Genomic DNA, 26,465 nt, shown 5'->3' on the forward strand with positions numbered 1-26,465 from the left:
TGAATTTTCGTCGATTTTAAGCCTAACGAAAATTTTTATAATAATCATCGAGGCTATCGTATCGTTAAAAATTATTTCTGCATTTTGTACAAACAAAATAAATATATTAAAGAATATAAAAAACATGAAAATTATACTTTAGAAGTAAATTTAGTATCAAAAACATTCGATTCAGCACGACACAGTCCAACTGAAAATCGTTCCACTTTCCGGCCATTCCACTTACCGACGTTCCACTTATCGACGCTCTACTGTATATAAATTTTTAGCAAATTATCATCATATTCCAAAAACAAAAATTACAACTTAATTTTATATTTATAAATTATAGTTTTCTTGTTTTTCCAGACACTTGGAATCCATTCTTCAAATTTCAAATGTAAAATATAGACTCTCCAAGCTGCTTTTTTCACAATAATAATTTAATATTTTCTGAAAACAAATATTCCAAATAAATCTTAATTTTTATTGTATATATCACAAAAATTTGAAATATTAAAACTTACAAAAAGATACTTACTTTTCTTCTTTTCTTTGATCAAAAATTTGGATTTTTTTCTGCATGTTTTTTATTAGAAATTTTTTCTTAGTATTTTGCATTTAAATTATTTGTTAATTGTTTTATTTTCTAAAGCAATACTAATATCTAATATAGAAATAAAACATTCCCTGATTATATGAATTGATATTCTAATCTGTAGCATTATATTTCTCACAAATTTATCATATTGATTAAATCAAAAAAGAAAAGTCAAAATATTTAAATGTTTGAAGTTTGAATTAACATTTCATTCATAGTCTTGTTTTAAAGCTCGATATTGTTGTATTAATTCAAAAATTTATCAGATGAATATATACTGTATTTGTTGTCATTATATATAATTTCAAGATCAAAAATTATATCCTAGTATAAAAAGTTTATGGTAGCATTGATATTTGTCTGAATTAATATTGTCAAACACTATTTTTTATCCTATTTTTATATTTGATTGCTTCTTCATATGTAGGAGGTGGTTCCTAAAGAATAACAAAACTCATTTAAGAATTTAAAATGATTTATTGAAAACATATAATTTTGCAAATATAATTAATTTAAATTATGTTACAAATAAATTATATAGTAAAATTTAATGAATTTTTTTAACCAAATACACCCATCCCTCGATTTACACAGTAGATATGTTCCTAGAAAAATCTTGCAAACTGAAACCGTGTAAAATAAGATGTAACACTTCGTTGCTCGAAATAATTCAAACAATGCTTATTTACATTCTATTGGATGTTGTTTATGACCTCAGCAAGTTTCGTAATTTTACACCCAATAGAAGTTTATGTTTTGGACCATCTTTTTGGTCCCTATCTATAGAGATAGTGTATTGGACCAAAAAAATCATGATGTATTTGAGTATTTACAGTAACTGATGCACATCTGTCTAGATACCTGTCTTCCTCTGAGATCTGTATGAGAATAACCTGTGAATGTTACCAACAACTGTCTCAAAAACTTTTTTGTTTTCATTTAAAAACTGTGAAAAAGTAAAACCATGCAAATTGAGTACCATGCAAATCAAGGGATAGGTGTATCTTACCCAGCTCCTTAAATAATAAATCATCCAACACCTGATGCTGAGAAAACATTTATTAATGAAACATTAATGTTTTCAACCTAACATGATTGGCCATCTTCAGATGTAAGTTTTCTCGAATGTATTTTAACTTAATATTTAAATGTCAGAACATTCAAACACTTTTATATTTAAATATTATATAATTTATCCAGTATTTTAGTTTTAAATTTAAATTTAAAACTGTTTGAACATTCTGAGATTTAAATATTAAGTTAAAATACGTTTGAGAATACTTGCATCTGAAGATGGCCTATCGTATTAGGTCAAAAACATTAATGTTTCATTAATAAATGTTTTCTCAGCATCAGGTGTTGGATGATTTACTATATTTTTTTATTTTTTGAAAGAAAACATTCTCGTGAAAGTCCTTAAAACTTAAACTTTAGCAGTTCGTCTTATTACTATTAAATAAAAAATTTTCTTCTTCTCCATCAGTGATCACATACTCACAATCAATTTAGATTCATAAAAAATCCTTAAAATATTTAAAATTAGAAATACTTCTAAATTACCTGATTTTTATTAGGATAATAAAAATTAAAATGTTAATTACGTATCAATATTAAACAACTTTTAAAAATTTTTCAACTATGTTATAACCTTCAAATAGTGGACACCATCAGAACTGAGAAGTTTGTCTGCTATTTAGAAGTGTCCGCTATTTGGAAGTACTGTACATGCCAGCAGCCATATTGTATTTTAATCCGGTCATTATAAAGTGAAGAATACAATGGATTATGGAAACATCAAAGTTGCATTATAAATGTGAAAATATCAAAAAGTATACATAGCATATATAATTTATATATATGTTACTGGCAAAACCCGATTTTACGCCAAACTAGTTTTGCCTAAGCCAAACTAGTTTGGCGTAAGCGTGTCAGGCCAAACTAGTTTAAAATTATTATTCAAGTATATTAATGGTTAAATATATTAATGGTTAATTTAAGATCATCATAAAACACAAATAAGTTCATTTTTAATTTTAGTTTGATTTTAAAAGTTATTTTTATTATTTCGTTTGAATTTTTGAAAATATTTTCGAAAGTTAATTACCTTTAAAAGTGCATGGCTTAATAAAAAAATACAAATTGATAAGTACTGATTAGCTTATTTTTATTTTATAGTTTTGTACAAGTGTTGTGTCACTTCTAATCAATACCGTTTTTGGTTAATGTTACCCTAGGTATCGAAGGCTTGTCTCCGATTCTAGCGATCAAAAGACAGGGGACAGTGGGGACGCACGTTCTAACCTAACCTAACCTATTCTAATAATTTGGTTGCTAATAATTATGGTAATTTATTAGAATAGGTTAGGTTAGGTTAGAATGTGCGTCCCCACTGTTCCCTGTCTTCTGATTGCTGAAATCGGAGACGAGCCGCCACCTTCGATACCTAGGGTAACATCAACCCCGTTTTTTATAATTAAGTAGATTATGTTTGAATAAATATTGTTCATCTAATTGATTGCCTTTTAATTTTATTTTAACTATTAATATATTTAACCATTAATATACTTGAATAATAATTCTAAACTAGTTTGGCCTGACACGCTTACGCCAAACTAGGCAAAATTAATTTGGCATAAAATCAGGTTTTGCCAGTAACAAGTAACATATATATATAAAATTATATGCTATGTATAGTTTTTGATTTGCATTATATATATATATTTGTACTCAAATTTGCATTATATATATATATATATATATATATATATATATATAATCTTTTCAGCTGTAAAAATCACATTTTAATTGAACTCTAAATACCAAACAGATTGTTTAGGATACTTTAATTAAATGGAACATAAAATTACAACAAAACATAAACATTGATTAATTATTAATTCATCAAAAATGACCGGAGCAGAAACAACGGAAAAGAAAAATGGAACTGTTATTATGAACTGAAGTATAGATGAAGGTCGGTTTTGGCAACGAGAGTTCAAATGTTGAGTTAAGATGGCGATTTGCTAGCCACTTCAAGGGGTTCAGTATTCTTGCATTTATAACATCATTTACAATCTAAGCAACTAATAAAAATTGATATAGTGATTTGTCTACTTTTTAGTTATCGAATAGGTGTAATTTTTCAAACATTTTTGCTTTCTTTTATAATGGATGGTAAGATTGGTCCAGAATCTATTTTGTAGTTTAGCAACTTTTAACTTTTCAATGTTCTTCAATGTTAACAACTTCAAAAAAATTTCAACTGGCTTCCTAGAAAGCTCAACTGGATACTTTGATTCCAAGTGTCATAAGTTTATAACCGGCCCTCTTTCCCATTTGTAGTGCATGATGATGTTTCAATCCTCTCCTTTGTATAAAAGGTTATGGACAGATGTTCGCACCTCCTCCCTCTAATAAAGATACTAGATCCTTCATGCTGAAATGGACCTGGAAATTCTTTTGAACAGTCTCTCTGACACACAGAAGAAATACTACAGATGGATGGCAACTATGAATATCAGGAACAAGAAATGAACACTGATGGTATAACCTACATAAAACTATTTTCTGGTTATGGAGGAACAACATCACTTTCATCAGAGTCGACAAGACCAAGTCCTTTGTAGTCATGAAAAGAGACACCTACATACGAGATTTACAACAGTACATAGAACAGACACAATGCAAAGGCATAGAGCACAATTTGTTGATAAGCTACAAGCTAGGGTTAAGTGCTTTGCCTGTACTAATCTAGCTCAACAGCTGGCTCTAGCTAGGTCAACAGTGTACTCACTAGATAGTCCACAGTTGTTCACGTTTGCCAAAACCCACAAACAGGGCCAGAAACTCCATCCAGTGGTGGACAAAACCAGATTCCCTACCCACTTGTTGGAGAAATACATCCACACACTCTTCAATGAGCATTTACAAAATTTCCCTTACTCGATTCATCACTAATATGAACTGATACAGCAGTTTCACACATGAACCTTCCAGGTTACCTAACAGTTTTAGACTTTTAAGTCCTTGTATCCATTGATAGAACTTCCCCCTTGTTTCTGTGCCATTTGCAATTGGTTGTTCAAGCTTGTTAATGATAACACTCTCTACTTAGAGATACTGGAACTGGCACACTTAATTTGCTACAACTCCATCTTCCAATTCAATGGTAAGGTCTTCTTCCAAGGATGTGGGTCCTGATGAATAGCCCAATCTCACAAGACCTGTGTGAAATGGCGATTTGCCAGTTAAAAGAGAAGGTCCTACTGGCATTCCTTCCCAACATTATTTCATACAGAAGATATGGTGATGATATCTTCATCTTATGGAAAGATATCTCAGATTTAAGGGTATTTCTTGATTCTGTCAATTGCAACTCCTATGAGTTGTCATTGAAACTAGAACAGACAAACAAGAATGAAGTACATTTCTTAGATATTAACATCCATGCACAAGGGGTGAGTACTGTCACATCAGTTTATAAACCAACTTTCATGCCGTGCTATATCCTGGCAGGTTCATGTGATCCCTATTCCTATAAAATTGTAGGGTATAAAATATAGGGTCCTCATTAGATATGTGTATATACACTCTTCCTCCCCACAGCTACATCACAATAAGTTGACGCATGCAGAAAATCTAGCCATAGCTCACAGGTATAGTGCAGTGGTATCAGTGATAGTACCACTGATGTGGTACATAAGATAACAGCTAAGGTTGCTAGAGACCAATATGATCCCTGGAAGGAATAAATGTGATACATAATGATAAACGTGGTAGAGAGGACCAGACAAAAATTACATACAGGAGATGTCCTACCATTTTTGCACTCCTTAGGAATACGAAAGACCCACCCATCCCACTTAAGCTTCCAGGAGTGTATTGCTTGCCTCTGAGAGAGACAAGATTTGATAGCAGCCTTGTATACATAGGCTCCACAAAAAGACCAATGTTGAAATGACTACAAGTGCATGCTGCTGACATAAGGCATTCACAACTATCCACATCCCTGTTAATATACACCTCAAACCTGGGTATAGAGGTGCAATTACAACAAGCTGGCGTCCTAGTAATGTCACAATGCACAGACCACCGTAGATTCTTGGAGCTTCTAGAAAATTTAAGGCATTAATAAATACACTTGCTGTTCTAGAAAATCTAGAACAGCAAGTGTATTAATTACAAGGAGAAACTTTCTCTGTCAGCACCTTGGCAGGCCCTTTACAAACCAACATTATAATATTTAGTTATCATAGGCCTTATGGTGCATGCCCATAGACCTACAATACTGACACATGGCAATACTGCATACTGACGCATGGAATTTTATTCCATTTTTTGTAATGTTTAGGCAAATGATCCAATACCGTCTGTTTTTAAATCTGTTCCATTCTCAATAGATACTGATATGATTCAATATTTTTGAACATTCAACTTTTTATTTTAAATTGGTGTTCCATCAAAGAATGGGCAGCATTCACCTGAAGTAGGACTCTAAAGGAGCCCAAAAATGTTCATGAAATGAATTTTTCTGACACCAGACTTTAGGTTTTGGGTGAGAATTTTTTAACACCTGGTGTGAAGTGTTCTCTATAGTCTGATTTGAATTGCTACAATGAACTGATCAATGAAGAAATACTCCATAAAGTTAAAAATTGTAAAGATATTTTAGATATGGATAAGCCTGATAAGATAATAAAAGAATCTGATGTAAAAAATGTTACCTGCAAGGAAGCTGAATCTGCTTTGATGATTTTAAAAGACTATTTTAAATCAAACAATTTTGATATGGAAAATATTGATATCCTAACTGATCAGTTCTTTGATGATTCATCACAAAATGTACATGTGAGGAAAAGTTAACAATAATTATTCCTACTAATGCATACATGTATTTACCTAAGAATATTTTTTATTGTTTTTAATAAAGAAATGATAGGAATAATTATTAAAATATATATTATACATTATTTATAAAATTAAAAATAAGAAAATGTAATTTAATGACATAGGTAAAGTATTAAAAATTTAATGAAATAAATTCATTACTAGCAATATTTTAAAGACGACCATTTAAATGCTTAACTGCATGAAATTCTGTCGCTGTGTCGATATACACTTAAATAAGTAATTAATTCAACTGTAATTAATTTAATAATAAGAATAGTAAATGAATTTATTATTTTATAAACAAAAGAAATTAAAAATATTTCATAATTAAAATATTACCTCATTTTCAGTAGTTTCCACATTTGATAAATTGATAGTAGAATTATACGGTGGTGGAGATGACGACTCACTACCTAAAAATTTATTTTTAAAAAATTAGTATTTTGTTTATTATTGCAGTTGATTTCAAAAAGATTTTTGTATTCTGTAATGGAGAAGAATATTGATTAAAGTATAGTTCGAAAATCTATTAAAATCTTTATTAATAAAATTTGTTTTGATTATGTACAAAAATCAGTTAAAATTTTTGTTTTGCATTATAATTTTATTTTGTAATTTTTTAATAGTTTATTTACATTTTTAGACTAATTTATTAATATCCATATTCAAAAGCATGGTTGGTGAATGAGGTACATTTGAAAAAATCCAGGAACATTTAAAACTGTGTGTGGTGCCATCTGTTATAAAATTTTATTTAAAAAACTTTTTATATTTTTAATTATAATTAAAAACAAAAAAATTTTTTAATAATAATTATTATAAAACAGCAAAAAGCTTAATTTTGAGGATCAGGATGAGTTTTATAGAAAATTAAAAATACTAATAACAAGTAAAATCATCAGTAAGTTGACCCTACTCAAGATACAACACATGGCCCACTTTATCTCCCCACCCTGTCAACTTTTAACCACCAAAATTTAATAGAATCAATTCCCTAATACACAAACCTCCCTGCAAAATTTCAAAAATTTTCAATAAAAAGCACAGGAGTTAAGCTTCAAAGAGGGTGAACAAAATCATACATCTAACCATACACATTCAAACAGAAACCATACATACAGAAAAACCCCAAAATTTTTTTGATTTTCTGACATTTCAAGGACCAGAGTTCAAAAATGTAAAAATCTAGGAGGGTCTTTTTTGACTGATTGCCATACTTTCTCTGTTATATATAATAGAGACAGGAAAGTAAAAATGGAAATGACTAACTTAGATCCATATTATACATATAAATTATGATTATTTGAGTTTATTAAATTCAGATTCCCACAGAAGTAGACTAACAGATTCCCATAGCACACTATATAGCACTTGCAGTTATTTAATCAATACTACTATGATAATTTTTTCATACTTTTATATATAAAAATTAATTAACACCAATATCATATTTTCTCAATTAAACCTTGGGGAATAAAGGTACTGTTAAAAAATAATCCCAGTTTAAAATAAACCTCAAGTTAAAAACAAGTTGAAGTACAGCACTGTATAAGATAATGTGCTTTAGAGTGAGAGAGAAAAAATTTAACTAAAATTTTACCTTTTCAAATTACCTGGAGTTGGACAACATTTTCTATTCAGTATTCATGGGAACATTTTTGGAAATAAAATTATAATTATTATCAAATATTCAGCAAGAAAGTCACAATCAAGTTTATAAGAGGAGAGTGAAGGATAATTAGGTAAACTCAAATTGATGATAATGAATTTAAACCATAAAATGAAATGAAAGTTTTTATTTCAACATAGACATGAATGACAACATAACTGAATGAGGATTAACTATGAAAACTAATTACTTCAAATGTTGCAGCTGTAACTCCTAAATAATCAATAAACTATTTAATAGTTCCAAAAATGTACAATTAATTAAGACATTTCTTTCTGTTTTTACTCACTTATCTCCTGATGCAAGGTAATAAACTCTGGTCTCAAGAACATCCTGAAACTTCAAATAAACCTCAGAAGATATGTAAGTTTCAAAAATAAACCCCAAGTTTATTTTAATTAACTAGCCTTCTAACATATTTTTAAATTACCATAAATGGCTACAAACTGAAACTTGAAATTTTAAGAGAAACATGACAAAATAAGAAAATTTCTAAGCATATACAGTGAAACCTAGATATAGCAATACCTACACTTAGGGGATAAAATATCTGGTCCTGGCATGGTAATGGAACTATTAATTGATTACATGGACAATGTCACCTGCATACAACAGAAAATGTTCCTAGACTTCCTATTAATACTTTCCAAAACCTGTGTTAAGCAGACATTACAGTTAACAAACTCAAAGAAATACTATAAAATAATTGCACTGAAGGGACATTTTAAAACGATATCCATAGGAAACTTGTGATTGCAGATATTACATGATTACAGAATAAAAAATAACAACAGGAATATTCTATTTCTGTTATTTTTTTTCTTCTGAATAAAATAAATCATATATTGGAAAAACTGGCAAACACACTGCTTAAGATACTAGCTTGGTTAGTAATGTTGCCTTTCTGACTTGCAGGAACTGCTGTTTTGGAAGTCCAATCGAAGCTAGATTTTTCTTCTGCATTATTTCTAATCATTCATTATTCTCTATTTAATTATCACACAAAAACAGTTTATATTCTTTCACTATTTCTGTTTTCCATTTTTATCCCACATTTTCACAAGACAAAACTGTGTACTGATTATTTAAATATCTGTGTTACTAAAAAATATATGTTAAATTAAATTGCATGCTTCTAGCCCTTCTGTTTACCATCATTAATTATTTTGTTACTATTATACATTAGTCTGTATAATATAACAGCCTAAAAAACGTAAACTGATGATGGCATGATGCTAAAAGGCATATTTATTTATAGGCTGTAAATTTGAATAAGACTTTTATTATAAAAATAGTTAGGTATTGTATTTTAATCTATATATATAAAAACGAATGTGTGTGTGTGTGTGTGTGTGTGTGTGTGTGTGTTTGTCCTTCATGCATTACCACACCATTTATCCGATTGCCATGAAACTTTGGGAAGTTGTTTAATACATTCCCGCGAAGGTTTGTGGCATATGTGAAGATCACCATTTCCCCCCTTTCAAAAATATATTTATATATGGATTAAAGCTTTTATGTCCAACAGATGGCGCTAACTTCAGACAACCTAAGTTTGCTTTTCTGTGAGAATGGACCTAAGCAGATCATTTTCTACCTATCTATATAAATAAAATACAACGTTTGTTTGTTCCTACAGATTCCTTCGAAATTTTGACACAACATTGCATTCGAATATGCACGTGTTTTTATATAATATACATGTTGAAATTCTCCCTACTGGGGGGAGATGGACGGGATTAAGGCTTACCGTGAAGAACTCGGCTTCTATTTATACTATTTTACATGCGGTTTTTTGCGTTTTTGATTGCGTTTTAATAGGTGACGTCAACAGAATATACACTAAAAAGGGATTTTTCGATATTCCCCAGCGGGGAAAGGAACAGGATTAAGGCTTACCGTGAAGAACTCAGCTTCTATTTATACTATTTTACATGCGGTTTTTTGTGTTTTTAATTGCGTTTTAATAGGTGATGTCAACAGAATATACACTAAAAAAAAATTTTTCGATATTCCCCAGTGGGGAAAGGGACAGGATTAAGGCTTACTGTGAAGAACTTGGCTTCTATTTATACTATTTTACATGCGGTTTTTTGCGTTTTAATAGGTGACGTCAACAGAATATAAACTAAAAAGGGATTTTTTGAAATTCCCCCCATGGGGGAAGTGTTACACATTTATAATAGATACATTTTGAGCCACAACAACGCGTGGCCGGGTCAGCTAGTTTTAAATAAAAACTAAAATCTGAAAATCTCCACTTATGATAAGCCCTAAAAGATGTTAGTCTTAAAAGATAATAGTAACGAGCAAATATTTATTGTGACATCATCACAATGCTGGGCTGCAATTTTTAATCATATTTTTAAATTTATTTAATTTAAAATATATGCTCTTCACTTTCAAATTAGTGTCTTGCCCCTGTACATCATACTTTTCCTTTAGCAATGGAGTCATGCCAGTCATCTATCTAACTCCTTTCAGGGGAATTTTTGAATTGAAATAATGCAACTTTCGATTTGCATTGGAAGTTTGCCTCCAGCCAAGACCAAATAAGGAAAGTTTAAGGGTCTCCTGTCCTTTCCATATCTGATCTTGGCTTTCATCTATTCAACTCTATTCTGATTAAGGAAAGATAGACAGATGACTGTGAAAATTTATAGATCTACAATTTTTTTCAAATTGCAGCCCAATGAAATAGTTAATAATGATAAAATATATGGCAAATTTTAGTGGATATTTGCATTGAATGGACAGTTTCTTGTTCTAACAGTGTCTGCTAAACTCAGATTTCACTATATATATCTGTAGGAGAAGTTTTAAAAAGTTAATTTTATAATCACTAAAAACCAAAATCATAGTACTAGCTGTTTGAAATAATATAAATTATGCCATCTCTTTTTATAAAACGTGAAAACCATTTTAAATTCAGCATAAATATTAAAATAGAATATAAAATATAACTAGTAGTTATTCTATATATAAAATAACAACAAACCTAGAGTTTGCACATCTGGTAAACTGATGACAATAGAACCAAAAGGTGAAGTTGGTGAAGGAACTGTAGTAATGTTTAACTGATGTATTTCAAATGATGATGCTGGTTGCTCAGCAGCTCTGGAATTAATTCTCTAAATTTATTAAGCAAGAAAGAATATGCAATAGGATAAATTATATAATAATTCAGATTATCTAAAAAATGCTTACTGATGGTGTTTTTTCCAACAACGAAAAGCTAATAAACATAGTGCTTCAATTATGACACATGCCATGAAAAATAATATAATTGGTGCAGCAGCAAGACCTTCTTTGATATCTTGAGAGGAATCAGTTGCTGTTATATATAATTTACAGAGCAAAAACTTTAAATAAGATATTCCCTGACTTAAAACTTTTCTTAATATTTTAAATAATAAATTAGGTTTTATTACATACAGGAGATGCATTTTTCTGTTCCATTAATGATTTCTATGTGAAAATTCTTCTTGCATATGCATTTTGAAATAATGATGTGAATTTTATCATAAGATAGTGCACAATGACTATCACTATCTTTATAGTAACATTGTAAATCTGCCTCACAAATCTCACCCAACTTCTTAGCTATTAAAATAAATTTTTAGAAATTTTATTGCCATATTTTATGAAATTATTAATTATAAATTAAATATTAATTAATATATTAAAAAACTAATTATAAATATTTATAAACAAATAAGAAAATATATAACAGTGGTTACAATTAAAATTCTGTTATTAATTAATAGATTTATTATATTTTCATGCATATCACTTTCATCACATAATCTGCATCTGCTTTCAAATTGACTTAAAATGCAGATAACCTGTGGATTTCCATAAGAAACTACAGTAGTAAAATAATGATAACATAGGCTAAAGTAATAACAATGTAACAGTTTTTAATTTTTAAATTTTGCAAGTTGCTTTTATCCAATTAAACATCATTTTCACCACCTATTTAATGCACAAAATACAGGGTGGTATAATTAAAGTTGCCCTATTCAGACCTGTATAGTGTCTGTTCTCTTTGATGTATTTTGATGAAACTTGGTATATACATTATATGGGCCATGGGGAAAAGGAAAATGCAAGGAAAAGAATTAGATCAAATTTCTACCACTAGGTAAAAAAAGGCACATGAAGAACAAGAAACACAAAATAGAAACATACAAAAAGCTTTTATTCATGACATTTGTTTAATGTGCAATCCATTTGTGTCAATCACACGTTCAAAGCACCTTACAGCATGTTCAACAGTAGCCCCATAAGTTTCTTGAGAAATTGCAGCAATATGGCATGTCATGCTTGCTTTCAATTCAGGCAGAGTTCGTATGCAGTGGTGGGGCAAGACCTAAATTTGATGTGGGCAAGGTACATTTTGCGAGGCCCTCTGGTGGTGCAAGAAGACAGATTTTATAAAATAAAAAGCAGTTGAAACTGTCAAATTTTTATTCATAAAAATGAAAACTATATTCTTTGACTAACATTAAAGAAAAATTAAAAAAAAAAAAAAATTAAAGAAACAGAAATTTCCTGCTTTTAGCCTTACTGAACTCATTAATAATTGTATCGTAATTCAGCGTAGATGCCATATACGTTTCAATAGATAAAACTGCCAGAGCTGAAGGTCTTTCCTGACCCATAGTATTTCTTAAATAATTTTTTATTAGTTTTAATTTTGAAAAGCTCCTTTCAGCATAGGCAGTACTTGCCAGTATTATTAACAAAATTTGAACGACAATGTAAATATTTGGGTAAATTTCTCTCAAGTTATTTTCTGTTATGTATTGGAGAAGCTGTTTCACATCTTTAATGAAGTTGTGTAAATTTGGGATCATTGTTTGTAATTCTTCATATGATTCGTAAGGTTAGAAGTCACTGCTCTCACCCACTTGCAGGACTGAGTGTAAATCTCAACAGTTTTTTAATATTTGCTATTTTGGAATATTTTTTAACTTGCTTAAATCATAGAGAAAACCAAAATTTTCAAAATGTTGATTTAAAGACATAAATCTCGAATCCATATTGCTTATTATAGAGTCAATCATGGTGTTAAAAAATCAGTTTCATACTGGCTTTTGGGAGACTGTATAGGTTGATCGCTGCCTTCATAATCGAACATCCTTTTCTTTTTGGCTACCCTTCATTTTTAAAGTCTTTTGGCAGTTCATAACTGTTGTTCTCAAATAAATTGACGAGCGTCAGACAAGCATTTTTTGAATCCAGCATGAAAGTAACATAAACAAACAGAATGGGAAATCCCCAGCTCCGGCTGGCAGGGATTCCCCGCGATAGCAATGCAATGCCAACAAATGTTGCTAGTCTAAATAAAAACAAATTTGATATGTCAATATATTTATCGTTTTATAACAAGTAAATTTTTTTTGTTGCGTTCACAACTTTTAAGTAATGCATAAACCTTCGAAATGCGAGGCCCCTCAGACTGCGAGGCCGTAGGCAGTGGCCAACGTCGCCCATGCCTTACGCCGCCTCTGTTCGTATGCCTCTCTATAGACACAATCTTTCAGATATCCCCACAACCATACGGACTTTGAACTGAAAGCAAGCCATGCCATATTGCTGCAAGAAAACTCCATATTCTCAAGAAACTTATGGGCTACTGTTGAACATGCTGTAAGGTGCTTTGAATGTGTGATTGACGCAAATGGATTGCATATTAAACAAATGTCATGAATAAAAGCCTTTTGCATGTTTCCATTTTATGTTTCTTGTTCTTCATGTGCCATTTTTTCACCTAGTGGTAGAAATTTGAATTAATTCTTTATTTGCATTTTCCTTTTCCCCATGGCCCATATAATGTATATACCAAGTTTCATCAAAATACATCAAAGAGAACAGACTCTATACAGGCTGAATAGGGCAATTTTAATTATAGCCACCATGTACAGTACAGTACAAATATGTTCCATTAAAATTATTTTATAATAAAGTTGTGGATTAAAAACATGTAATATATTACATTTGTTTTATAATTATAATGAAATCATTTGATAAAGCTTGAAGAGTTGCCACATATAATAGAAAAATGAATGTTTATTAATCTATTTTGTTTCTTTGCACCAATATTTACTTAAATAGTATTGTATATTAGCATTACTAAGTCATTTTCATTTCTCAATAATTATAACAAGTTTCTTAGGAATTAAACAAAAATGAATAAGTTTGTGAAGCAATTTTCCAAGTAAACACTACTTGATTTGATTTAATATCTAGCAAGGTAATGCATTATGTAACTATATTGTGAGATGATTTTCATTGAAATTCTTGCATTTTTTATTAAATATATATGTATTGAAGAATAGTTTTACTTGAAGAAATTTAACTGATAAAATTTAGAAACTAACAATATAACTGTAATGTTCAGCCTAATTTTTATCATCATATTTTATTTCTTGCATAATACAAGAAATTTCTATTTTATCAACTTTTATTCATCTTCCTTCTCTTCAATGTTATATCATGCCTATTAAACAACCTTTCTTTAATGTCATTCATTAAAAGTATCCAAGTTAAAAATGATACAAAAACATTAGTAAATGTTTACCACAAATTTTTTATAGATATTTATAAATAATTGTTCTTAATCATCTAGTAAAAGATTTATGATTGCATCCCTTAAAATTTTCCAATATTGAGAAAAAAATCTTCACTATATGATAAATATATATCATCTATCTTTAAGTAAATATTTACTGTCTATAGTGATGTAACAAATATTCAGTTACTACTCGGTATTTGGCCTATTTTTCGCTATTCAGCCGAATACTGAATATTTAAATCACTATTCAGCCGAATACCGAATACCTAAAAACAGGAGTAAGAAATAACAAAAACACAGTAAATTAATTATTTTGGTAACTTTTATTAATGCTGAACATTAAATTATAATTATTAAAGTTAATTAAATAATAGTATAGCTTTTATCTAGCCCAATATCTTATGGCATTGATGGCGTGTAGGTTAGAATGTATTGAGCATTAATGTTATTGTTTAGTTAATTATGTTATATTCATATTTGCATATATTTTAATATTTTTTACACTATTTTAAAATGATTTACGAAACGTTTTATTGAAACTTATTGTATTTAATGGAAGAATTATTTATCTATTTCTAGAAGATGAGTAACTAATATATAATTAATTTTATATATAAAGCAAAGAATGAGCATTTCTCATTATATACAAAAGATAACATTTGAAATCATGTTAATTTTAAAAATATTGACAAAAACAATAGCAACAAAATATCACAAAACTTCACAAATAGAAACCCCCCAATAATATATTTGAACTGTTCCACAACTGGGGAGAAACTAGACCATATGTCCCCACTAAAGTAGGTCCTTAGGGTACTATTCAGTCTACAAATACGTAGTAAAAACAAAATTTTAGTGCTTAAAGAGTTAAAAAGATTGATTGCAAATAAAATAACTTAAAAGTTATAACTTACATCTAAAGACCAACAACTGCTGAATCATATCAGGCTATTTATGGCTATTACATAAATTATAAACCAATTTGGCACTAGTGATAGACGTTAGGCGCCATCTCATATTAACTTTAATAATTATAATTTAATTAATTAATTTAAATAATTTAGACCTACTGGAAGAAAAAATTGTAGTGACAGCAGGCCAATAGAGAGCAGGGTGCGTGATCCTTGCCATAATGCAGTTTGTGCGCCAATTTTCATAGATGTGTTAAATCAAGCCAAACAGTTTGGCCAAATATTCGGCCATTTGGCCACACTCCTGGCCGAATATACTATTCATTACATCACTAACTGTCTACCAATCAACATACTGGATTGTATTAGGCTATATTATGACTACATTTAATAATTAGATATAGAGTAATTTTGCCTAAAAGTAGGCATTTAAGTTGCCATATTGTAATAAATTTAATAATTAAAAATAAATTAATATTTAATATTTAATTTAGAAAGTTCTGAAAGAATTGACCCAGAGCAGGACTTGAACCCACAACTTATTTATTGTTGAAGATTTTAGTCTCATACCCCAACTCAATTTATTAAGAGATGGCAACTTAATCACCTACCTATAGGCAAAATTATTCTATATCTAATTAATAAATGTAGCCATAATACAGCCAAATAAAATCCAACAGATCATTTGACATTAATCACGAATCAGGTTATTCAATGTTTATATTTCTATTTACTGTCTACTATTTGAATATATATTTATTTGATACTATAGAAAATTTTGTATTTTTATTCAAAATTTGCATGTATTTCAACAAGCATATGAAGTATTACATTTATTATATGAAAAATTTATCATATCTTTTTCTTAAACTATTTGTCCCATCACTAAGTCATTCTTAGTTGGGCAGTGTTTATGGTCGGCACTTTTGGGCGGTTATTAATTAACACTTTAATATTTTTTAGTTAAGATTATTGGATTTATTCGTGTTATCGAAAAGTAAGACTTATTCTCCGGTTAGTCAGATGGATAGTAGATCTAAGGAATTCCATCCTGACCCCTTGGAAGAAACGAGGATTTTGGAGCTTCTTCTGGGAGAATTGGACATCAAGAACGGGATATCATTATTAATTCAATTAAATTTAAAACAGAACTCGAAATTGGAAGGAATGATTAACAAAATTGATAGAATTTATTCCTGGGTGGAAAATTTGGATGAAGCCATTGTGAATTTAGAATCGAGAATTGAGATCCTAGAGAAAAAATTTACTCATGATACCGGCAAGATTGTATCAGTCAATGGAATAGACTGAGAGAAAAAATTGGCTGAATTTACATTAAGTCAGGAGCGGTTTGAGTGTTTTTTAAGACATAATAATTTGATAATTTCCAGATTACCTGAATTGGAAAATGAGAATTTGCTGGTTAAGGAAGTGGTGTTGGAGTTTTTTCGTGATAAATTAAATGTCGATCAGGTCAGTTTGGACCAGTGTTATAGATTAGGGCAGCAACAGATGAATAGAATTAGATTGATTTATTGTAGTTTTTTGGATTATGGTGATAAATGTAAGATTAGAAGAATGGCATTCAAATTAAAGGGTTCTAGGATATTTCTAATGGATGACCTTCCTACGCTAACCAGGGAGATAAGAAAATAACTAATAATTTTGCTAAAGAAAAAAAGAGGATGGGAGCTGTAATTGAGCTGTAATTACTTATTTAAATAATCGAAATGCGGTTAATGTTGACGATAAAATTTATAAATATAACATGGTCTCCAAGACAATGGAAGAACTAACCTCAACTTGACTGGGAACAGGTATGAATGTACTTTTGTAAAATTGCAAAGGGGTTGTTAATAAACCTAACTCTTTTTGGTATTATTTGAGTACTTTTGACATTGTTTTCTTAATGGAGACGTAGTGGAATGGTAGGACTATTTTGTCTATTGTTGACAGTTTGGACAAGTTTATGGTTATTCAGGAAGCAGGGTATTGTGAGACTGATAGAGGGCGTTTCATTGGCGGTTGGATTCTATTGATAGCAAATTCGTTGAAAGTGAATATACTTGAAAAAGATAGGCATTGGGTTGTTGTGCAAGTGACAATAGCACATCTGGTGACGTCCTTTTGTTTTGTGTTTATAAGACCGGCTATATGGAATACTATTTGGATGGAGGTGGTTAGGTTGGCTGGTTGTTATGATCCAGATTGTCTGATCGGAGATTTTAACACTCGTACAGGTCTGGAGCCACAAGAATGGATTTTTGATAGTAATGAATAGTTTGATTGGACTTGGACGTCAAGAGTATTGCGGGATACTCTGATAAATAATCGTGGTAAATTAGTGTTGGAATTTTGTGAAACCGCAGGATATTTAATTTTGAATGGTAGAGGTACAGCGGACTCTAAAGATTATTATACTTATGTAGGAGAAATAGGTTGCTCTGTTATTGACCTAGCTTTGGTCAAGTTGATTCGATTGGTTGATGTATCTAATTTTTCCGTATTGGATAAAGTCCATAGTAATCATTTTCCAATTGGAGTGACTTTGGATTGTAAATTCAAAAAGAAAACTAAAGAACTGTGGAATAGGTCTAGAGATAGTAGAGTGAAAATCTTTTGGAGGGAAGAAAGTAAAGAGGTGATGAGTCATAAATACAGTGATTTATTGTCTGCAATCTGAAGTCAGTCGGTATTAATGTTTGAGACTTTGGACGATTTAATTAAATCATCATTTTCTGATTGGTATCAAAGGTCAGTTGGAACGTGTATTTCGTGGTTTGATGTCGATTGTAGATTGAATATTGCGAGGATAGTATTGCTGTGGGTAATTTCATTAAGAAGCGGAATATCACTCGCAATTTATGTAGAGCTAAGAAAAAGCTTTTTTTGAAAAGGATGAATAGTAATTTGGCATCTGGTGATAGTAAACAGTTCTGGCGATTTATTAATTTCTTTATTGGTAGGAAACGTAGTGAACTTCCAGCTCTTGATTGGGTATCGTATTTTGCTCGGAAATTTTGTTCTAGGCAGTATTTACCAGATATCGCTGTATATAATTGGTGTGTGAATTGGAAGGACGAGTTGTTGGATACCGAGATAACGGAACAGGAAGTTAAAAAGGTTTTAGTTTCCATGAAAAATGGGACTGCTCCAGGTATAGATGGTATTCCGGTGAAGCTGTATAAGAATCATCCAAAGTTGGTTGGATATTTGGCAGGTTTGTTCAATAATGTCTATCAATCAGGAATAATTCCATTGGATTGGTGTATATGTAAGATCATTCCTATATTTAAGAAGGGGCATAGAGATTTGCCGGAAAATTATAGACCAATTTCATTATTAACGACTATTTCTAAAGTGTTTTGTAAAATCTTAGGTAAGCGATTGGTAATGTGGTTGAATAAGTTTGAAGTTCTTTCGGACTTCCAGGTTGGTTTCCGGTCGGGTTTTTCAACATTGGACAATATTTTTGTTTTATATGCTTTAATACAGAAGTTTTTAAGGAAGAAACGAGGCAAACTTTACGTCTTTTTTGTGGATTTGACTGCTGCATTTGATTCCTTGGATAGAGACATTTTGTGGAGACAGCTATTGAAGATTGGGTTGAGTTATAAATTTGTTAATTTTTTGATGCAGTTATATACTAATACAGAGGCATGTGTATCCGGTAACGAGGGTATTTCTGATTTTTTTGTTACGTTTAAGGGTGTGAAACAGGGTTGTGTTTTGAGCCCATTATTGTTTAATCTATATTTATTTCCACTGGTAAGTAAATTGAGTGCTTCTGAATTAGTGGGTATTGATCTTTTGGGAGCTCAGGTGAAAATTTTGACTTATGCTGATGATTTGGTGGTTATGGCAGACTCGCCCTTGGGCCTACAGAGATTGATAGATTTTTTTGAAAATTGCATTACAGGAGTTAAATCTTTCTGTGAATATTAATAAATCCAAAATTATGGTTTTTCGAAATGGAGGAAAACATTCTAAAAGGGAAAATTAGTTTTTACAAGAGTGTAAAATAGTAGTAGTTGATGAGTATAAATATTTGGGTGTATTCTTCCAGTCTAATGGACGTTTTTCTAAACATTTAAAGTATATTCATAATAAAGTGAATATAGGAATAGATAAGATTATTAAGGTATGTGTTTCTGGTAGATTGGTATGGTGGAAAAATAAGTTAAAACTGTTTGAGGCTTTTATACAGTCAGTAGTGTTATATGGGTCCGAGGTGTGGGGTTTTGATTGGAAAGACAGAGATGATAATCTACAAATTAATTTTATTATGCGTCTATATTCATTAAAAAGATGGATTCCATCATATATTATATATTTGGAGTTTCAAAGGGTTCCCCTTTATTTTAATATAATAAAAAGTAATTTAAGATGGGTATACAAATAGGCTGCTAGTAAGCTTACTGAGTCGGCTAAATTATTATTAATTTCGTTAAGAATAGTGTGGGGAGATCGTATTATGTCTTTGATGAAGAAGTTCAGTTATCGAATGGATCCAACAATGGTCAATGAAACTATTGCCTCTGATATTTTAATGCGGCTTGCGATCAATTATGTAAACGAATTCAAAGATAGAGCGGCCAACTATAAATATAATAAGTGGTATCGGGATGTTTTTAATGATTGGGGTATCGCTGACTTATTTAAACATGGAAAGACCATTTTCTATGATACAAGCAGTGCTACATGTTCGTTGTAATACATTTAGACGAATGAGTTCTCCGTGTATCGAGTATTGTGAGTTCTGTGATTCTTGCGTCAATTTTGATGCTTACCATGTGGTAGCTGAATGTAAAGTTTTAACTGTAGATAGACAAAAGTGCTTTGGAGAAGATTACTTGTCAATTCAATCATATAGGCAACTGTTGCAAGACCATAACAAATATTACTATATTTATAGGTTTATTACTAAGATAAACGATTAACAGGATTGATTCGATTAGAATAAGCTATTTTTTATTCTTTTTTTTCCAGAAGTTTGTCCAACAGGTGGTGTGATTACAGTATTTAAGAGGACATCTGGGTGTTGGCTAGTTGGCAGCGTTTATGGTCGGCACTTTTGGGCGGTTATTAATTAACACTTTAATATTTTTCGGGTATTTGTTTAATTTACTTTGTTTTATTATTAGTTTTAGTATTTTATGCATTGACCAATCGCTGCCACTTTCTTGTTTTTTGTGTGTTTATTTGTTATTTGTCATTTTGTTCTTTTGGGGTAACATTTATTGACTTTAGAAAGGATGTGATGTGAATAATTTTGTACCTCTTTTTGTTTATAGATTGATTGTCACGTCTCTTGTAGAAGATACTGTAATTTTGTTCTTATATTATGTGTGATTGTAATACTTTTTTTGTTTGGTTCATTTATTGCCTGTTCATACAGGGCCTTCCTTGTAATATCAAATAAAAATAAATAAATAAGTCATTCTTAGTTCATTTTATAAATCAAACAAAGCACCAGTTCATAAACATTCTCCAAAACATTCTTAACTTATCGCTCACAACAATATAAAACAAAGTGTAAATTATCATTTTTTGCTAATTAAAATAAGAATAAATTAGAAATATACAGAAAATACATCATCTCTTTTAAAAGTAGAATTAATCATAAATAACTAAATTGTTTATCATTCTTTTCATGATTGGTTAAATCATGATTCTCACAGAAACACCACTTAAAAACTAGACAAATACATTCATTTTTTAAAAAACTGTATGAATGTTGCTTTAGCATTTGACAATACACATCTTATATGACCACAATGAACATAATGTTTCTATAATTTATGATGATAAACCTATTATAATGCCAACAAGATAAAATCGACAAGATTATTAGTCAGATCAAAGAATAAGATATGAATCAATTAGAAATTCATTAATGATGAATAATATTAAATAAATTTTTAAAAATCTGCTTTATTGTATTAAATTTGGATTAAAAGATCAAAACGTTTAATTGATTTATATGGAAAATGTTAAAGTGAAATTTTTTAAATAAGTATGATTTTATAGAAATAAATTATGAAAAAGTCAATTGCATTTTTCACTGACAGAGCTGCTCATTTAAGTAATTACAAGTTAATAAAACAAGATGTTTTTATTTTATATAGATTCTTAGGCTTCTCTGACAAATTATCATCGGAATTCAACAAAAAAATTATTATTTATAGCTAATTATTAAATGCCATTCAAACTTTTATTAATAATAATGATATAACTTACTTAATTTCAAATAAAATTACATAAAGTGATTAAAGTCTTAAAAAAAAAAACAACTGGATACACAAGTAATAACAGTAAAAAATACACCTTTGAAATTCCAGCAACTCAGCTTTATTCAGAACAAATATTTTCAGCCATTTATAAGCCTTTCTCAAGTTGTTCTTAATCAAACATTAAAATGCATAAAAGAACAAAGAGGAAATAGTATTTTAAAATCATAGAACATAGAAAATCACTATATTAAATCATGGATTTAATACAGCGATTTTCTCTGTGTTTATACATTTGGCTCTCCATCATTAAATTGTTAGAATTTATCAAAATAGTCAGTATTGATTTTCATATTTCAAAGCAATTTTTTGCCAAGAAAAGTGTTATAACCTAATATAAGAAATTAAAATTAAACCTAAATTAAATTTAGCAATAATGAAACTTAATGAAAAAAATGCATTATAGATTACAAAAAAATATAATTTTGCTTATAATTTTTAAATCAATATTTTGAGAACTTATATTATTTATAAAAATATTGTATAATGTAATTTTAAAATTTTCAATTAAAAATAAATTTAGCAATAATATTATTATTATTATTATTAAAATTTTTAAATTAGATTATACAATATTTCCTAATGGAGAAAGAAGAAAATCATATTGAAATGTAAGTCAATATGCCATTGCTTGCTACTATATCATCATTTAATAATTTATTATTTTGTTCAGCTGTTTTTAATAAAAATGTAAAATTTGTAGTAAAAAATTATTGGTAAAATTTAAACAAAACTCAATATTTGAAATAAATAGACTTCAGATTAAACTTTACTAGAATTTGTTAGGGAAATATAAGTCTAATATCTAATGTGTACAATCAAAAGATAAAATTATCTTTAGAATGTACACATTACCTAGAGATATTAACATTTATATCACTCTCAAATTAGTGTATGTTGATTAATCAATAAACACAAATAAAAGTTATAAAACAATATTCTTACAAAAACATTTTGGACAAAATAAATTATAATTATTGGTTCTACCTGGAGCACATGTTAATACATGAATAGGAACGTATCCATCCTTACAAGCACAACTGTTTATTTTTAAATCACACCATCCACCAACAACTTTGCACCATTCATTGTTTTCACATTTGTCATTTAGCATTCCTGTAAACAGAGAACTAAATATGAGTAAATTCCTAATTAAAAACTACTAAAAACTTTTAATTTTCTTTTAAAAAAATCTTTAAGTAAAAAAAATTAATATAAAAATATGTAAATAAAACAAATTAAATATTTAAGTTTAAATTTGTTTTGTATATATTTATATTATACTTTTCAATAAAATAAAATTATTATTAAATTCATTGCATGTGTGGACAATTGAATTTTGCAGACATTATTATAAATGATTTTATGTACTGTACCATTAAAATAACTTAGATTTATATGAAAATAAAATTATTGAATGATAAAAGAAAGATGTTTTAAATGCACAATATTTTATAACAACACAAGTTTCAAGTCATTTTTGTAAGACAAAAATAAAATAAGATAAAATACATTATTGAAAAATACAGGAGGTTTTTAAATAAAGTTAATTTAGATCTTGTGTAAAATCCACACATCTTGGCATTATCATAATAAAAACAGTTCTTTGGCAATGCTTGTTAAGGTAACCAACTATTTTATTTGTGAAAAAAACACTTTCAGCTTTATTTAAGCCATCTTCAATTTTACAACTTGTTCCAATAAACATTACAAAATTTAAAAATAAACTAATCAAAAGAATCATATTTTTTCATTCAATTCTTTTTTATTTCAAAATTATTTTAAATTCTATAATGTTCATTGAAACAAACTGTAAAACTGAATATGGCTTACATAAAGCAGAAAATGTTTCATAAATAAAATAGTTGGTTTCCTTAACAAACAGTGTTGAAGAACTGTTTTTAATCAGGATTGTTTTAATAATAAATTTAAGTTTATTAAATTACCAATTTTAAATCCCAATATTTAAACTAATTCAACTGATCTAATTGAATTCAATACTTATTTTGACTAAAAGAAAAAAAATTCTAACAAAAAGCTTTCTGCATCAACTGGGTCATGTCATTTAGATCAGTGGTGCTAAAACTTTTCAATTGGCAGGCCAAATTGCATACAAGTTGTACGAAGGTGAACCACAAATATTTTGTATATAAAAAAATAAATCTATTTCCATCATCTACAAGTCACATGTGAAATATGTTTGCAGGCTGGATTAATGTGTGCCACAAACCAGATTTGGCTGGAGGCCATAGTTTGGACACCACCAATTTAGATAATAATAACAATTAGAATAGCATCTGTATTTTCTAAGTCCATTAGCAGTTGTTAAATATATGAATTCAAGCAATAATGTATATTGTAAATAATCAGAAAGATTTTTATATTTTTTCATTCATTCTTTTATCTCCAACTTACTTTTTCATTTTGACCAAAAAGAAAACATTTCCAAACTGCAACGAAACTCAAATTGCAGAGTAATTTAATTGAAACACAACTCAATAAACTTTTGCCTAGGTGCATTGCATCTATTGCACTATACCCATGACATTTTTGATAGGTATGTATCTTGTCTCATTTCTGGTATCCAACCATTTTATTTACTACTATCTCCTTAACCTGTCGCTACGTGCCCATGGTCATTTAGGCCAGTGTTTCTCAAACTTTTTGGACCGCGACCCCCCTTCTGCACTTAAAAATTTCAAAGGACCCTCGAAGAATAAGTACGTGTCGAAAAACATCCCGGAGGGAGGGGGTTAGGCTCGTATTTAAATATTATTTATATGTGCAATTTATTTAAGTAAAAATTATTTTATATATTTTTTATTTTTATTATTTCTAAACATGAATCCATAGTAAATTTATAAAACATTTGAAAAAATTGATCTGGCATTAATTTTTCAGCGACCCCCCAAATATTTTTCACGACCCCCTTGGGGGTCACGACCCCCACTTTGAGAATCACTGATTTAGGCAATAATCAATTTTTAATTAGTTACTGTAAAAATTTCAATTGTTTGAAAAATCTGAAAAAATTACAACTTGACTAATTTTTCTTTCATTTTATGATGTGCAATTCAGTTTTTGCTTAAAGCATTTCATTATTTTTATTTAAGAATTGATATCAAATTGCTACTATAGCCCGTGCGATCTCAGATTTCAATTTTCCCGCCAGTTGCTGTCACTAGTGGTGCAGTGGCCAGCAAAAATAGCTGCGGCAGTGGTGCGTGCTTCTTCACAGATTTTAAAGGAAAATAACTTCTAAAGAACTCAAATTTGACCCAGAAAAAATTTAATTTTCTTCATTGGTATTTTTTAATCATTTTATAAAGTTTTATGACATTATGTCAAATATAATTTTTGTATTTGTTTTAATTTTATGAATGTAAAAATGTGAGAGGATTGTAATATATAAATTAAAGAGTTTTTGTTTATTAAATGAAATATGAGTAGACATTATATAAGCTTATTCATTAAAGATACGCCTTTATGCATTACTTTTACTCTTTCTAATCAAATAAGATTTTTATTTATACTTCATTCAATGCATTGATTAACAATGGCTGTGTTCAGCACACTCAACAGTTTTAACCGAGCAAATCAGTAGCTGTTACATAGCAACCTGGATCTGCCAAACGACGAGTGACGTTGCATTGGAACAAGGTCTCATTGGTCAGTTTCAGCCAGTGATAGGTAGCGTAAACAAAAGATGCTACCAAATGTGACGTCAAAACACCAAACATGTTCCAAACAAGTGCTACTGTAGAGGGCGTTCAGCAGAAAAATACTCAACAGCTCCAGAACTGTAGAGTCTGCCGAATGCAGCCAATCGTTAATAATGCTTATCACAAATGACTGTTGTTTATGCAAAAATAACATTCAAATCAAAGAAAACTATGTTCTATCTTTATAAGCTATTGATTAATATGCAATTTGTTTTTTAATGTGTAAAAATATCAATTTTTACACATTAAAAATATATTATATGTTTAATTTATATGTTTAAGATATATGTTTAATTTATGCTAAAATACGTATTTTAGCACAAATTAAACATATCAATCTTTATATTTAATTATAAGTCAAGTCATTGGTTGATTTATAATTGGTGGAAATGCTGACCTAAGTTGATTATTATATAATTTGGCATTATAATCATCATATATCAGGGTACTTTCGAAAAAATAACTATTACTTGCTGATTTTTGATATGAACATTCAAATACAATACTTAAACAACAGCATAATACACACATTTTATTCTTATATCTTAACAGAATTTTCAAGCCTAAAAACCAATGCATTATTACCTCTAGATAATATATTATCATTATGCTTACCATACATTCTGCAAACAAATTTATTTTCAAAGTAATAAAATAATTTTACTAACAAAACGCATCTTGATAACACCAGTTCACAAGAAAAGCGCCCCCTACCAATTCTACTCCCAGTAGACTTCTGGTCACCTTTTCGTCATTATAATTTTAATTAATATCTACAATTAATGCTTATTTTATATATATATTATTATTATTATTAATGATAC

General features: G+C 29.3%; 1 protein-coding gene across 3 annotated transcripts; it reads right to left on the bottom strand.

Annotated features, from left to right (window-relative positions):
• Nucleotides 1–718: 718 nt before the first annotated feature.
• LOC136977753 (uncharacterized) lies at nucleotides 719–26,357 on the bottom strand. 3 transcript variants are annotated; one of them, XM_067273301.1, is made up of 7 exons: nucleotides 26,257–26,357; nucleotides 22,907–23,049; nucleotides 11,574–11,741; nucleotides 11,346–11,472; nucleotides 11,137–11,267; nucleotides 6,809–6,882; nucleotides 719–1,017 (listed from the first exon to the last, which is right to left on the bottom strand). In XM_067273301.1, exons 2-7 carry the CDS (start codon nucleotides 23,031–23,033, stop codon nucleotides 955–957), a joined length of 690 nt encoding a protein of 229 aa, XP_067129402.1. In that variant the 5' UTR covers nucleotides 23,034–23,049; nucleotides 26,257–26,357; the 3' UTR covers nucleotides 719–954. The 3 variants fall into 3 exon arrangements, with proteins under 3 accessions (XP_067129402.1, XP_067129403.1, XP_067129404.1); XM_067273302.1 differs by having other exon boundaries at nucleotides 11,137–11,255; nucleotides 22,907–23,035; nucleotides 26,257–26,328; XM_067273303.1 differs by lacking the exon at nucleotides 22,907–23,049 and having other exon boundaries at nucleotides 26,257–26,354.
• Between the last annotated feature and the right edge of the window lie 108 nt (nucleotides 26,358–26,465).

Source organism: Centruroides vittatus, unplaced genomic scaffold (assembly GCF_030686945.1).
Source record: "Centruroides vittatus isolate TY-2023 unplaced genomic scaffold, ASM3068694v2 contig_474, whole genome shotgun sequence".
NCBI lineage: Eukaryota > Metazoa > Arthropoda > Arachnida > Scorpiones > Buthidae > Centruroides > Centruroides vittatus.

Excerpts from the sequence above, each read along its gene's own strand:
- LOC136977753 (XM_067273301.1), bottom strand. The coding sequence starts at position 23,033 with ATGCTAAATGACAAATGTGAAAACAATGAATGGTGCAAAGTTGTTGGT. Across the intron at positions 11,268-11,345 it reads TGTTGGAAAAAACACCATCA|AATTAATTCCAGAGCTGCTG; the intron begins GTAAGCATTTTT and ends ATAAATTTAGAG. Across the intron at positions 6,883-11,136 it reads ACCAGATGTGCAAACTCTAG|GTAGTGAGTCGTCATCTCCA; the intron begins GTTTGTTGTTAT and ends ATAAATTTTTAG.